This window comes from Zalophus californianus, chromosome 9, assembly GCF_009762305.2.
Source record: "Zalophus californianus isolate mZalCal1 chromosome 9, mZalCal1.pri.v2, whole genome shotgun sequence".
Taxonomy (NCBI): domain Eukaryota; kingdom Metazoa; phylum Chordata; class Mammalia; order Carnivora; family Otariidae; genus Zalophus; species Zalophus californianus.
Window position 1 is genome coordinate 135248956 of NC_045603.1, and position 16801 is coordinate 135265756.

Below are 16801 nucleotides of genomic sequence, written 5' to 3' on the forward strand. Positions count from 1 at the left end.
TTGAGGCTTTGTGCCTTTTGTTTTACAAGTTTTTACTTTAGTAAGAACTGTTCCTAACAAATTCTCGTAACATTTCACTATGATTTGGTTACTCCTATTTGTGTCTTCTCTATGTTCTTTAACAAGGTCAAGGCAGGGAGGTAACAAACTACTTACAAATAATAAAGAGAATGGAATAACATACAGAGCACTGGAAGTTTGGGTGATACAGTATAAATAAATATATTAATATGGCTTCCCACTTTTACCAGAACTCTCTGCCAATTACATTAAAGTTCAAAAGCTAAAGGAAAGACAAACATTTTAATTAAAATTAACTTATGAACCACAGTAAAAAACTAAACTATCATAGAAATGAAAACAAACATTTCAGTAAAGTTAATTTGGACTAAACTGTCCTAACACTTCCAATTATCCATTAAAATTACGTTACTAAACTTCCTAGCATCAAAAGTCAAAGACTTAAGCAGCAAGGAAGGAAAGAAAAGAGAATGAAACATTTAAGAATATCCTGAAGCTCCTACATCTGATCCATATCAGTTGTTTTACTTTTTCTCAGTTTCACTTTTTCCTTCAATATCAGTATATGAATGCTATAAAAAATATGGATATTCTAAAGAGGTTCAAATAGTGAAACAATAGGGATGACAGTTAAAATGATGGCTTTCTTGAGCTACATTACTTTCTTTAGCTACATTCGCCCAAAACAAACTGGGAAGCCTAAGCATGTGTGACTCGGTCTTACAAATAAGCTGCACTGCTAGGCTAAATGCAAGTCAGGATTCCTCTAAAAATCCTCATTTGGGAAACCTTGTGTTTAATATTTGCAAAAAGGCAAAATAATATTTAAAAATCTAAGTAAACTCTAAAGCTCAATATTTGAGAAATAGGTTGCTTACAGTGAAAGAAATAAAAGTTGTCAGAGCTTTGGAAATGCACATTCTATGGTTATGAACTCTTAAATTCCACAAGATGTTAATAAGAAGACACAGGCTTTTAACTTTTCAAAGTACCCAAATACTACATATATCCACATTTTTGAGGGTCAATGCACAATAATAAGCAAAAAACTGAAAAAACAGTGCAAGCTGAAAAGCAAACAAAAATAGCCCATCTTACACAGTGTTTGCCAAATACATGTGGTCAGAGAACACTTTATTTACCAATGTGAGGAATACTGCTCTCAATAAAGCTATGAATAGATATAATGGTTTAAAATAAACAGTAGGATGGGGCACCTGGGTGGCTCAGTTGGTTAAGCGACTGCCTTCGGCTCAGGTCATGATCCTGGAGTCCCGGGATCGAGTCCCACATTGGGCTCCCCGCTCAGCAGGGAGTCTGCTTCTCCCTCTGACCCTCTTCCCTCTCGTGCTCTCTACCATTCTCTCTCTCAAATAAATAAATAAAATCTTTAAAAAAAAATAAAATAAACAGTAGGAAATGATTTTGTGCTAACAGATTTTTATTCCTAAAACTATTTATAGTTAAAAATGCTTCCCCTTTAGGTCAGCATTCTCCAAAAAGCAATATATTTATATAAGTAACCATTTTACAATTAGCAGAAGGTAAAGCATGTCCAAAGCAAAACAGTTAGAAATCCACAGTAAACCTTGAATCTTTCATGATTTCGTAATAAAATGATGTCAATTATACTCAAGAAAGCACAAGTTTCCTGCTGTATAACAAAGGAGATAGATGACCATTTTATTAAGAAATTATTTGACATTATCTCTTCTTACACAATGTACTCTCATTTAAGAGTTAAACTAGTGTACAAAACAGTATGAGCACTAAATAAATGGATGGCTGCATTTTTGCTGAGTAATACACATGCTTCACTTAAACATTCAAGGTTATCAGAATATTAAGAGAATGAAGAGGGGGCTATTCTACAGAGAAATACTAAAACAACTTAAAAAGTACCTGTCTGTAAAGTGAAAGAGTGTCCCCTAGGGCTTAAGTGACCAATAGAGAGCAAGTGGGGAAAATTCAAGTTCAATCACAATAATTCTAGAAACTGAGTTAATATTCTTTCCTATAGCACCTAGCTTTGGGCATATTTCCCTGCTATTTATGGATTCAGTCTTAAAAGTTAAGTCAAGCTTGACATAAGCTGGATTCTGTTCAACGTGCCCTGAGATAATCTCCCCCTTTCTCAAAATCTATCAGCGATACGGAGTGTCTGCTTTTGGACACTTGTTTCTCTTTTTAACTTCTAATAAATAAGAGGGATTAGAAAATCACAAACTGATCTCTGATGCTCTGGCACACATATCTGTTTTCCATTCTCTAAGCATCTCGTCTGAAAGCAAAGAATGAGATTTAGAACTAATGCCAACACCTTAGGTGCCTCAGTAATTCTAACATAAATTAGCCACTTCTACATCTCCCCGGGACTTTCATGACCACTTTTCTTGTTTGTGCATTATACAATAGCACTCATCAAAGACAGAAACACTCAGAACCCAACAGTATTCACCATTAAAGGCCCTTATTAGTATTTCCTACTGAAGGACTGCAACCTACCTCCGTTAACACTGTGGATGCCTACATATTTGACCTAGTCTAAGTAGGCCCTTTGATAGTTGTTAAAGAGCCCATTCCCTCATCATCTAATCCTAAAATGTATTACCTTTATTTTCAAGACATTAAGGGATTGCCAGTTTCAGATAAATACAACTTTTTTGGATCTAACGAAAACTTAAATGTGCATACCTAATAACCATTCCATTTCTGGGAATCTATTCCTCAGAAATACTAGCACGAGCACACACGAGATATGTACAAGGCTACTCCACACACCGGCATCTATGGGGATAACCTAATTGCCATCAATAAGGAAACACCTTACAACTACTACATAAAAACCAAGTAAATCTGTATATACTGACATATAAAGATATCTACTCTACTACTGAGTAAATAACATGCATTATATAATGCCATTTTGATAAAAAATATATAAAAAATTATGTGTTTGGAAGTTTACAGAAAAAGATCTAGAAAGATGGGAAACCAAATTGTTAATGGTGTCTAAACCAATGGTTATCGAAGTGGAAGTGGATAAAGGTGAACTTAAACGTTTTAGCTTATATATATTATTACATCTTAGGTTTTTTTCTTACATAAGCATGTACTACTTCTAGTATTTAAAATATCTCAATTCAAAATCAAGTAAAATGAATCATAATTTCAAAGAAGTACAAATAGAGAAATGTGACAATTTCCCTTGAGCCCTTTCTGGTGCAATTCGAAAATTTAATCACCTATTAATTTTGGATTAATGATTCTTTTGGATTAATGAAATTTGTACTCACTGGAAATTGTAAATATTTTTTAAAAAGTCCTTTCATTTAACATGATATAAATTAAAAATTTTCAATTGTACTGTTCTACTTGGATTCATTAGTAATAACTCATAGCATTTAGTTTAATACCCACTCTTTTCTGATAGGAACCCTGGCTCGGTCTTCTCTAAAAGAAAATGTAGCTGGGAGGGTGGTCTTAATTCATTTTCACCAAGTATACCCCCAGAATTCTTGACATAGTCCTGTTCTCTGTTAATGTCATAAATGCTAAAATGAGAAAGAAAAAATTAAATCATAAAGTGAATAGTTCTATTTATGGCATACCTACCATATAAACAAATGTCTACTGAACATCTAATTTACATTAGGTACAATTCTGTAATGTTACCTCCTTTGACAAGTCTCCAGAGCTAAGGCTAAATTGGTTCTATAAGCAGTAAAACATAAAATGAAATGCTTTTCCTTCAATATTTAAGTTCTAAAGAAAATCTGTTCACAGAACTAAGTTATGCTTATAGGAATCACTTTTGCCTCAAGATAAAAAGTAGAGGTTATAGAACCACATTTAATGTTCTACTGGTTGAAAGTAAAATCAAGTAAGAACACAAACAAAATCTGTCCCCACCCCCGAATTAGTATATGACCCAATCATTCTTTTTTTTTTTAAGATTTATTTTAGAGAAAGAGATGGGGGGAGGGGCAGAGTGAGAGGGAGAGAGAATCTCCAGCAGACCCCTGCTGAGTGTGGAGCCTGACATGAGGCTCAATCCCACAACCCCGAGATAACCCAAGCCGAAGGCAAGAGTCAGAGGTTCAACTGAGCCACAGGCGCCCCGCCCCATCCATTCTTTAAAAAAAAAAAAACTATTAGTGGTGCCTATTACATATACAGTACCATGCTATGTCCTGGACAAATGAGAAACCATCTCTACAATAAAAGCTTAGACTAGAAGACGACGACAAACCTATACAGAAACCAGTACTATAAATGTGTGGGAGAATCTAGAACACGATGCAGTGGATGCATAATAGGGATTTCCTTAAGACAAGGAAATGTCAAGAAGTTTTAGAGGTATCCATACTTGAAATCTGAGTAGGTATTCAAATAATAAAGGAGCCAAAAGAATGAGCTAGTCTGCATGTTTTCTAGGCAATAGAAACAGTAGGAGCAGAGGTAGAAGCGTTAGACACATAAGGCACCACAAGTAGTTTTATTTGAAGAATTCAATATGCTTCACACAAAATATTAGCATGTCTAGTTTTATAATAGTACACCTTTTTCCAAAAAGGATTTGAGGCAGAACTGTATGGATATCTTCAAAATTCTGTAGAAAAAGTAGCAATATTGGTAACATTCATTCATTAAGGAAATAGGTTATGTCAAGAGGGGAAAATTAAAGAGGGTCTTCTATATTACTATCTCAGTATTTACTTTTTAGAAAGATCTAGGTGTTTGCTTTGATTCACTTTTCTCATGTTCTCTTTGGTTTTGTTTTATACAGTAAAAATCATGGTAAAATAAATACATAACATTTCACATCTAATCTTTATGTCCTTTGCCATGGTACCTAGTCTCCCATGTGCCTCGTAATGTACTGTTTCCGAAATGGTTTAATCTTTTTCTTCCTTTTCTTTTCTGTTCTGCTAGTGCCCATTTCACATCCTCCTGTGGTCTGGCTATCTCTTCCTCAAATTCTTATAATTCTGCTTTGTGGTCTTCATAACTTCTGTGCTTCACTTATTTTTATTTTTTAACACTTTGAGATATAATTCACATAGCATACAATTCACCCATTTGAAGTGTACAATTTGATGGTTTTAATTTATTCAGACCTGTGCAGCCATCACTACTGTCAATTGTAGGCCACTTCATCACCCCAAGAAGAAACCCTGTACTCCTTGGCCACCACCCTCATCTTCCACTGCTCCCTATCCCCAGGCCTAGGCAACCACTAATTTACTTTCTGTCCGTATAGATTTGCCTATATTGAACCATTTTATGTATATGGAATCATACAAGTGGTACTCTGTGACTGGCTTCTTTCATGCAGCATCATGTTTTCAAGGTTCATCCATATGGTAGCATGTTTACTTCACTCACTTTTCGTTTCATTGGCTCATTTAGGGCCAAATGATATTTTACAGATATACCACATTTTCTTTTATCCAATCATCAACTGATGGACATCTGGGCTCTTTCAACTTTTTGGCTATTATGTATAATAATGCTATGAATGTTCATGTACAAGTTTTTGTGTGGACATTTTTTCATTTCTCCTGAATATATACCTAAGAGAACAACTGGATCATATCATAAATCTATGTTTAACCATTTGGAGAACTGCCACTCTGTTTTCCAAAGTGACTGCACCATTTTACATTCTCATTAGCAGTGCGTGCAAAGTTCTACTTTCTCCACATCATTGCTGACACTTGTTATCTTTCCGATTACAGCCATCCTAGTAGCTATGGAAACGATATATTAATTTACTTGTAAGTTTATGTTGGAATTTTAGGTTACACTTTTCACCTACTTCAAGAGATCCACAAGCTTTTACATAAAGAGCCAGGCAGTAAATTTTTAGGATTGTGAGCCATACAGTCTCTGTCAGAAAGACTCAATTCTGCTGATGAAGCATAAAAGCAGCCACAATGTGTAAATGAATGGAAATGACTATGTTCTAATAAAACTTTATTTAGAAAAACAGGCAAGACTATAAGGCAGTAGCTTGCCCACCCCTGATCTACACTGTACCAGTATTTTGGGCTTTTCTTATCATCTGTAGAAAACTGTGGTGCATATCCCCCCACCTTAGCCTTTTCTTACACATTTATATTAGTTAACTACTGCTTAGTAACAAACCATCTCAAAATTCAGTAGCTTATAACCACAATCATTTACTGCTGCTCACATTTCTACAATGTTGGCTGAATTAGGCTTAACTCAGCTGGGGCAGCCCTGACCCACGTGTCTCCCATCTTCCTTCAACCAATGAGTTAGGAAGGCATATTTTTTTCTCATGGAAATGGCAGAGGTGCAGAGAACAAATGGAGAATACCCAAGTCCTCTTAAGGTTTACTAGGCCTGAACTGACATACCATCATTTCTACCTGATATTACTGTCCAAAGCAAGTCATATGGCCAAACTCAAAGTCAAGGGGGAGGGAAAAATACCCTGTCTCTTTAGTGGGAAGAATGCAGTCATGGAAGGAGGGAATAAAGCCCTGGGGTTCATAATGCAATTGATGGTAGTGATGGTTGTACACCTTGTGAATATACTAAAACCCAATGAATTCTATCTCAATATTACAAATATTGTGTTAAAAAAAACCAACAAAGAAATGCAATCTACCACAGTATCACTGTAAGGATGCTGTGCATATTCTCTTTGTTTTTCATACTTGAACAAGATGAATTATCCTGAACCAGCAGAAGGGTATGGGGAGGGATCAGAGAAGTTTTTTAGGTTTCTTAATGTAAGAGTTCCCCCTTCTCTGTTCCTGCATCCAAGGATTTTTGAAAAAAATAATATGGTGCCTTTGTTGCCAAACCTCTTGTAACCTGCAAGTGTAATCTGGTTCAGGAGGGCCTATACTTCCAGCTCTGTTTTCCTCTTCAAGACTACTATTACTAAGAGCCACATCCCTTGCTTTCCAAGGTCATATACTCACTTCCAGTGGTATTTTGTTAGCACATTCTAAGATCTCTGGGCCACCCAGGCACTTTCCAATTCCTCCCTGCTTTCCTTAGTGGACATGGTACGGCTGTTCAGTCTTAGCCTGGTATGCAGCAATTCTCTCTTAGGACGGGACTGCTTCTGGACTAAACAGCTGCTGGTGATTTCTCAGCTACGCCCCCTCTGCATAACTCTGCCTTTTCTCACAGAACTGTTGGGGCTTCCCAACAACACTTACATATAATTTCAAGTTGACAGGGTTACTTTTATTCTTGCACTCATTCAAACTGTAGTTTGAGAACTGCACCTCCACCCCCCATTCTTCTTTCTAGAAGTAGAATGATTAAGAACTAATTTGGTTTTTGATTTTGTTCTCCTGTTTTCTTCTTCAGGACACCAGACAGAAGACCCGTTCAACCAGAAGCTCAACTCTTCCAGTTCTGGGACTTAGACGATGTTTTCCTCCCACTGTATAAGACAAAAGACCTCCTTGACTGGTTCTCCATTTTTTCTTATTTACTCACTCTTATTTTCTAATTCTTGTGGCTGTTTTATTTTGGGGAAGAATTCTTCAGCTTTATTATCCAATCCTTATATATTTTTTTCTGCTCTCACAGAGACCTTTTCTGTTTTCTGAACAATTTCTCTTTTTTAAGAAATAGAACCTCTTCTTTCACAGATGTCATTTCTTTTCTCTTTAAAGGTACCATAGTTGTATTTGGCTCAAGTTTCTTCTGTTACATGCAGTAAATCTGTTTCTACCAAGCTCCTTTTATTTCCTGCGTTTATTCCTGTTGGTTGTTTTTCTGTTTTTTGTTTTTGTTTATTTATTTATTTATTTGAGAGAGAGAGAGAGAGAGAGAGAGAGAGAGAGAGAGAGAGAGAGCGAGCACCAGTGGGGGGAGGGGCAGAAGGAGAAGCAAACTCTCCACTGAGCAGGGAGCCCAACTTGGGGCTCAATCCCAGGGCCCGGGGATCATGACCTGAGCCAAAGGCAGAGGCTTAACTGACTGAGCCACCCAGGCACCCCTCCTGTTTGGTTTATGTTAGAGACTTCCACCAAATGGCTGGTGATCCTTGGCTGTCCATTTAGGTTTACATGTGATGCACTTACAGCTAACTGGAAGTGTTGCATAAACAGTGTCTCTTGACCAGCAGCTCTCGCTCTCTCTCTCTCTCTCTCTCTCTCTCTCTCTCTCACGTGATCTGATGGTGATGCAGCTGTTTAATCAGGCGAACTCCCAAAGTCTGTATCTGTTAAATATTTTACCAGAGGTTGATGTTTCCCCAGAAAAGAATCCTTTAATATCTTGTTTAGGGGGAGCGTAAGCTTGACTATTAGTTCTGAGAGTCACACAGAAAGACAGCTCTGGCTTCACTGTTCAGTATGTTGACTTCCACTTAATCCTCATTTTCACGTAGGTGTTTGCTCCGCCTCAGCTGTCTGAGCCTGCCTCCTGAGTGTAATCATCTCCTGCAGGTAAATTTCAGTGCTCTGTCTGAGGAGAAGATAGCTAGGCAGTTGTCTAGGTGCAAGGAGCAGCGAAGGGAATCCAGAGCATCAAAACCACAAAAATCATCACTGAATCGTTCTACTTCTACTCCACCCTATAATCTTGCTTTTAGAAGTACTTGTAACTTCCAAATCCTGAGCTGCTACCAGACTGACTGGTGGGAATCAGCTTGCTTCCTGGCAGCTTACTGCTCTTCAGCCTTCAGCATCCCGTAATCCATAGTCATTATCACTCGACCATCTTCTTTCTAGTTCCCCAAACGTGATTTCCCCTGGCTCCACTTTTCCATTCTTTTTGCCAATTTATATCTTTATTTTTTTACTACCACCTTAGTGGGATTTCCAGAGGGTGTATACAAAGGGACATGTTAAACTAGAAGTGTCTACTTACACTAAGTCTTAATTTCTTCATTTAAAAAATGTGGACTACACCCTTTAACTCTGGTAGCTATGATTACCAGTATTTTTTATTTTAACTTCTATAATTATGAAGACTTCATTTTATTCACCACAGACCTAACTGCATATCAAAGCTTCAATAAATATTTCATTTAAAAAGAATTACCTTTTAGTGCATATGTACTCAATAAGCATGTCCTCAAATACAGAAAAAGTACAATCTCAAGTAGAACTTCAATGATATTTCTCTCAAAGCACTCTGTTCCTTTCTTTCAGAGTACTTGTTATGATTTCTAACTACATATTCATAATTACTTCATTAATGGCTAATTCCCTAATAAACCAAACCCTATGAGGGCAGAAACCATTTCTGTTTTGTTTACCTCTGATTACTCAGCATCCAGCCCAATGCCTGGCATACGGTAAACATGTATTTGGTAACTAAATGAAAGAATAAATAATATTTATGCTATTTAATCTGCTCCAAAACTCAGTAAAAGGAATAAAGCTTCCCAACTTTTTAATAAGGCAGCCAAATGCAGTACCAAAATCTGGCAAAACATGAAAAAGGAAATTAAAGACTTATCTCTAGTATGAACACTGATACTAAAATCCTAAACTATGTGCACTGGCAAAGAGAATCTATCAGGATATTATAACACAAGATCAATTCAGATTCATTATAGTATTGTTAAGAATTGGTTCAATAAATAAATAAATCCATAAATTTAACTAACTACATTAATAGGTGAAAGTAAAACAATCACAGAGGGGCAGCTGGGTTGTGGGATAAGGTAGGAAAGCCAAATGTCAGACTGTCAAAACAAGTTACTATATACCAGTTTATATTATGATGCCTTATAATTTGTAAATTTTTGTTGCTGCAGAGTATTTTTAAAATTTATGCATTACTTTTGCCATACTTGATCTAAAAAACAAATTAAGATGCCCCCAAATAAAAGCTGTTTAATAACACAGAAAAATATTCTACCACACCAAAAGAAAGCCGGAGTAGCCATACTTATATCAGACAAACTAGATTTTAAAACTAAGACTGTAACAAGAGCTGAAAAAGGGCATTATATCATAATTAAGAGGTCTATCCATCAAGAGATGTAACAATTGTAAATATTTATGCCCCCAACTTGGGAGCTCCCAAATATATCAATCAATCAATAACAAACATAAAGAAACTCATTGATAATAATACAATAGTAGGGGACTGTAACACCCCACTTACAGTAATGGACAGATCATCTAAGCAGAAAATCAAAAAGGAAACAACAGCTTTGAAACACACTGGGCCAGACGGACTTAACAGATATATTCAGAACATTTCATCCTAAAGCAGCAGAATACACATTCTTCTCAAGTGCACAAGAACTTTCTCCAGAACAGATCACATACTAGGTCACAAATCAGCCCTCAACAAGCACAAAAAGACTGAGATCATACCATGTATATTTTCAGACCACAACTTGAAGTCATCCACAAGAAAAAATTTGGAAAGACCACAGATACATGGAGGTTAAAGAACATCCTACTAAAGAATGAATGGGTTAACCAGGAAATTAAAGAAAAATTAAAAAATACATGGAAGCAAATGAAAATGAAAAGATGACAGTCCAAAACCTTTGAGATGCAGCAAAGGCAGTCCCTAAGAAGGAAATACATTGCAATACAGGCCTACCTCAAGAACCAAGAAAAGTCTCAAGTACACAACCTAACCTTACACCTTAAGAAGCGAGAAAAAGAAAAACAAATAAAGCCTAAAGCCAGCAGAAGAAGGGAAATAATAAAGATTAGAGCAGAAATAAATGATACAGAAACAACAACAACAAAAAATAGAACAGATCAACAAAACCAAGGACTGGTTCTTTGAAAGAATTAATAAAACTGATAACCCCCTAGCCAGACTTACCAAAAGGATAAGGACCCAATTAAATAAATTCACAAATGAAAGGAGAGTTCACAACCAACACCACAGAAATACAATTATAAGAGAGTATTATGAAAAATTATATGCCAACAAACAGGGCGATCTGGAAGAAATGGACAAAGTCCTAGAAACATACAAACTACCAAAACCGACACAGGAAGAAATAGAAAATTTGAACAGACCCATAACCAGCAAAGAAACTGAATAAATCAAAAATTTCCCAATAAACAGAAGTCCAGGGACACATGGCTTCCTGGGAGAATTTTACCAGACATTTAAAGAAGATTTTATACCTCTTCTTCTCAAACTGTTCTAAAAAATAGAAATGGAAGGAAAATTTCTAAACTCATTCTGCAAGGCCAGTAGCATTACCGTGATTCCAAAACCAGACAAAGACCCCATTAAAAAGGAAAATTACAGTCCAGTGTCCCTGACGAACATGGATTCTCAACAAGATACTACCAAATCAAATCCAACAGTACATTAAAAGAATTATTTACCATGATCAAGTGGGATTTATTTCTGGGTTGCAGGGGCAGTTCAATAGTCGCAAATCAATCAGCGTGATACACCACATTAATAAAAGGATAAGAACCCTATGATCCTCTCAATATACGCAGAAAAAGCATTTGACAAAATACAGCATCCATTCTTGATAAAAACCCTCCACAAAGTATAGGTATAGATGGAACATACCTCAACATCATAAAAGCCATATACAAAAGACCCACAGCTAATATCTTCCTCAATGGGAAAAAACAGCTTTTCCTCTACAGTCAGGAACAAGACAAGTATGTCCACTCTCACCTTTACCATTTAACATAATACTGGAAGTCTTAGCCTCAGCAATCAGACAACAAAAAGAAATAAAAGGCATCCAAATCAGCAAAAAAGAGGTCAAACTTTCACTATCTGCAGACAACGTGATACTCTACGTAGAAAACCCAAAGACTCCACCAAAAAATTGTTAGAATACATGAATTAAGCAAAGTCCAGGATATAAAAGCAATGTACAGAAATTTGTTGCTTTTCTATACACCAGTAATAAAGCAGCAGAGAAAGAAATAAAGGAATTGATCCCATTGACAACTGCACCAAAACCAATAAGATACCTAAGAATAAACCTAACCAAAGAGGCAAAAGACCTGTACTCTGAAAACTATAGAACATTTATGAAAGAAACTGAAGAGGACACAAAGAAATGGGAAAAAATTCCATGCTCATGGATTGGAAAAATAAAGACTGTTAAAATGTCTAGACTACCGAAAGCAATCTACACATTTAATGCAATCCCATCAAAATAACAACAGCATTTTTCAGAGCTAGAACAACCAACCCTAAAATTTGTATGGAACCACAAAAGACCCAGACGAGCCAAAGTAATCCTGAAAAAGAAAAGTAAAGCTGGAGGCATCATGATTCTGGACTTTAAGCTATATTACAAAGCTGTCATCATCAAGACAGTATAGCACTGGCACAAAAACAGACACATAGATCAGTAGAACAGAACAGAGAACCCAGAAATGGACCCACAACGATATGGTCAACTGATCCTTGACAAAGCAGGAAGAATATCTAATGGGAAAAAGATGGTCTCTTCAACAAATGGTGTTGGGAAAACTGGACAGCCATACGCAGAAGAATGAAACTGGACCGATTTCTTACACCATACACAAAAAGAAATTCAAAATGGATTAAAGGCCTAAATGTGAGACAGGAAACCATCAAAATCCTAGAGGAGAACACAGACAAGAACATTTTTGACCTCGGCTGGAGCAACTTCTTACTAGACATGTCACTGGAGGCAAGGGAAACAAAAGCAAAAATAAACTACTGGGACTTCATCAAGATAAAAAGCTTCTGCACAGCAAAGGAAACAATCAACAAAACTAAAAGGTGGCCTATGGAATAGGAGAAGATATTTGCAAATGACATATCTGATAAAGGGTTAGTATCCAAAATCTATAAAGAACTTATCGGGGCACCTGGGTGGCTCAGTTGTTGGGCGTCTGCCTCCGGCTGAGGTCATGGTCCCAGGGTTCTGGGATCAAGCCCAGCATCAGGCTCCCTGCTCAGGGGGAAGCCTGCTTCTCCCTCTCCCACTCCCCCTGCTTGTGTTCCCTCTCTTGCTGTGTCTCTCTCTGTCAAATAAATAAACAAAAGAAAAAAAGAAAAAATAATGAGTTTTTTTTATCGTTTATTGATAAAAAAAATGATAACTCAACACCCAAAAAACAAACAACCCTGTTATGAAATAGGCAGAAGACAGGAATAAACACTTTTCCAAAGCAGCCATCCAGATGGCTAACAGACATAAAAAGATGCTCAACATCACTTATTATCAGGGAAATGCAAATCAAAACCACCATGAGAAGGACGCCTGGGTGGCTCAGTCGGTTAAGCATCTGCTTTCAGTTCAGGTCATGATCTCAAGGTCCTGGGATCAAACCCCATGTCAGGCTCCCTGTTCAGCAGAGAGTCTGCTTCTTCCTCTCCCTCTCCTCCTCCCGCTTGTGCTCCCTCCCTCCCGCTCTCTTAAATATATAAAATCTTAAAAACAAACAAACAAACAAAGAGGTACCACCTCACACCTGTCAGAATGGCTAAAATTAGCAACACAGGAAACAACAGGTGTTGGTGAGAATGTGGAGAAAGGGGAACACTCTTACACTGCTGGTGGGAATACAAATTGGTGCAGCCACTCTGGAAAACAGTATGGAGGTTCCTCAAAAAGTTAAAAATAGAACTACCCTATAATCCAGTAATTATACTGCTAGGTACTTACCCAAAGGATACAAAAAACACAGATCCGAAGGGGCACACCCTATGTTTATAGCAGCATTATCAGCAATAGCCAAATTATGGAAAGAGCCCAAGTGTCCATCGACTGATGAACAGATAAAGAAGTTGTGGTATATTTGTACAATGGAATATTACTCCGCCATCAAAAAATGAAATCTTGCCATTTGCAATGACGTAGATGAAGCTGTTTATATTACGCTAAGTAAAATAAGTCAGAGAGATAAATACCATATGATTTCATTCACATGTGGAATTTAGGAAACAAAACATGAACATATAGGAAGGGGGAAAAGAGGGAGAGGGAAGCAAACCATAAGAGACTCTTAAGGATAAAGAACAAACTGAATTGATGGAGGGAGGTGGGTAGGAGGTGGGTATTAAGGAGGGCACTTATGATGAGCACTGGGTGTTATATATAAGTGATGAATCACTAAGTTCTATTCCTGAAAGCACTGTTATACTATATGTTAACTAACTAGAATTTAAATAAAAATTTTGAAAGAAAAAAAAGATTTTTATAATAACATTAAAAAAATTAGGTAACTTAACTTTATGTGACTTGTACCTCCAACTCAAGACACAGTGCAAATTATTCATTTAATTTAGCTCTTGATATTTAAAAATTGAGAGTTAAAATTATTACATAAAAATATAACAAATCTGTAATACATGGTATATGCAGAAACGTCAAAAAAAAGAAAAAAGAAGAAAAAAAAAGTCCTACCCAGATGAATGGATAAAGATGTGGTATATATACACAATGGAATATTATGCAGCCATCAAAAGGAATGAGATCTTGCCATTTGCAACGACGTGGATGGAACTGGAGGGTGTTATGCTGAGTGAAATAAGTCAATCAGAGAAAGACATGTATCATATGACCTCACTGATATGAGGAATTCTTAATCTCAGGAAACAAACCGAGGGTTGCTGGAGTGGTGGGGGGGTGGGAGGGTTTGGGTGGCTGGGTGATAGACCTTGGGGAGGGTATGTGCTATGGTGAGCGCTGTGAATTGTGCAAGACTGTTGAATCACAGATCTGTACTTCTGAAACAAATAATGCAACATATGTTAAGAAAAAAGAAAAAGAAGATAGCAGGAGGGGAAGAATGAAGAGGAGTAAGTCTGAGGGGGAGACGAACCATGAGAGACAATGGACTCTGAAAAACAAACTGAGGGTTCTAGAGAGGAGGGGCGGGGGGATGGGTTAGCCTGGTGATGGGTATTAAAGAGGGCACGTTCTGCGTGGAGCACCGGGTGTTATGCACAAACAATGAATCATGAAACACTACATCCAAAACTAATGATGTAATGTATGGTGATTAACATAACAATAAAAAAGTCCTATCATAAATTGTTTAGGGGAAAGAAAGGTAGATCCACAAAAGAGAAACATATGTATCTATATAAAGTCACTAAGAACACACCACAGTTCAAACAATGGTCCTCTTCTGCCTAACACTTATCAAAATATCCAGTATCTTTCTTGTTTATTTGGTTATCCTCCCACCACTAGTTTATTAGCTTAGCAATTACAGAAACTTTGTCCTTTTCCATGCTGTATCCCCAATGCCTAGAACAGTGCCTGGTACACAGTTAGTTTTCAATAAACATTTATGTAATGAATAAATAAAAAATTGTTTTCCAGATCATTTTTCTATTCACCTTGATCCACCTTCCCCTGACTTAACACTAAGTTCCAGCTACAATGATCTTTCTGATTCAGGCTCTTTCCCCTTTTCAGACCTTTGCACCTGCTGTTATTTCTGACTAGAATGTTCTTTCTCCTATTCTGTCCATGGCTTAGCTCCCACTCTTCCTTTAGTGAAATCTACAAGTTATTCCCTCAGATAAACCTCTGACCACCCCACCTAAAGTAGGTGTTCTCTTTTAAAGCACTCCTTACAACGACATGCAATTATTTTATCAATTTACTTTTTGGGGGGAGCATCTTCCCCACCAGGATGTCAGATCCATAGAGGCACATACTTGTTCACCAAAGTTCCCCAGGGTCCAGCAGAGCTCCTAGCACCACAGGAAATACTCAATACGAAGTTATCTTTAGGTGGGTCAAGTATAGGTATTTTTTATCTTTTCTAACTTTTTGGAAAAAAGGATCTCCCATAGCCCTAAATAGCAGCAAGCTAGTTTTTAAATATGAAGACAAAGCAGAGAAAACAAATGGAAATAACATTTCTCATGAGGCAAAACAATAGAGACCCATGAAACAAAGAATCCCTGTTAAAAAGAGAAAATACTATAGAATAAGATATGATTTTCATAAAATTTTTTAAAAATGTAAAGAAGTTTGCCATGTACAAGAGTTTAAATGTTTTCTAATGCCCAGATAATCATACACAGAAGGAATAAAAACCAAAGGACCTTTGCTATAAGGGCAAAACATGTGTACTCACTGTTTTACATTTCAAAAGGTGACCTATAAATCTGTACACACGGTAGAGTTGTAAGAAGCGATGCCCTCTCTCTAGAAGTTTTGCAAGGGTTTCCTCACTACCGTACTCAGAGAATCCGGTGAGGAGTTAGGAGCACAGGAGTTCGGTAAACCTGTAAGTACCATCCAACCTGTCTTGGTGGCCCCACTGAAGTCTCACTCTCTGAAGTGCTCTGAAGGTTAGACACCTAATCTGTCCCTTCTCCCAGTCTCGTCTGCACCCGGCGCTAAGGAAGACAGCCCGCTGGCCAGGTGGGGCGCCCTGGCAGCAGTGGGGAGCAGAGCTGCGGGTGGCGGCCAGCCCCTCCCTCCTCACCTCATGGTGCATGGGGGAGGGGGCTGCACCTCTGCCCAGCCGGCCCGTCGGCCCCCTCCCGCCAGCGAAGGCCAGTGCGGTGGCCAGGGTTGCGCGGGGCGGCACCTTTTAAAAGTCAACGAGGGCCGCCAACCGCGAGCCGGCGGAGAGCAGGCGCAGACCCCAGAACCCCAGCCACAGAACCCGGTACGGGGTTCGTGGGAGCTGCAACCTGGTTTGAGGGCTGGTGGAACAAGCAGAGTGCCCTTGGTCTTCCCCTTTCTCTGATGTATCCCAATACCCTCCCCCTCAGGTGTTTGTTATTTTACAGTGAGTGCTCCAAGCTTCAATTTCTTCAAGGATCTTGCCCACAGGCTCTCAGTAATGCTGTAATGATGACTGATTGCAAATCCCAG

General features: G+C 37.8%; 1 protein-coding gene across 1 annotated transcript in view; it reads right to left on the minus strand.

The window, feature by feature from the left end:
- The window catches only part of TASOR2 (transcription activation suppressor family member 2), a 63996-nt gene extending 47411 nt beyond the window's left edge, over positions 1–16585 (minus strand). Inside the window, 2 exon segments of the mRNA XM_027595306.2 lie at positions 3442–3575; positions 16407–16585. Of these exon segments, the coding sequence (XP_027451107.2) occupies positions 3442–3575; positions 16407–16411 (139 nt within the window). The 5' untranslated portion in view covers positions 16412–16585.
- Positions 16586–16801: the final 216 nt, after the last annotated feature.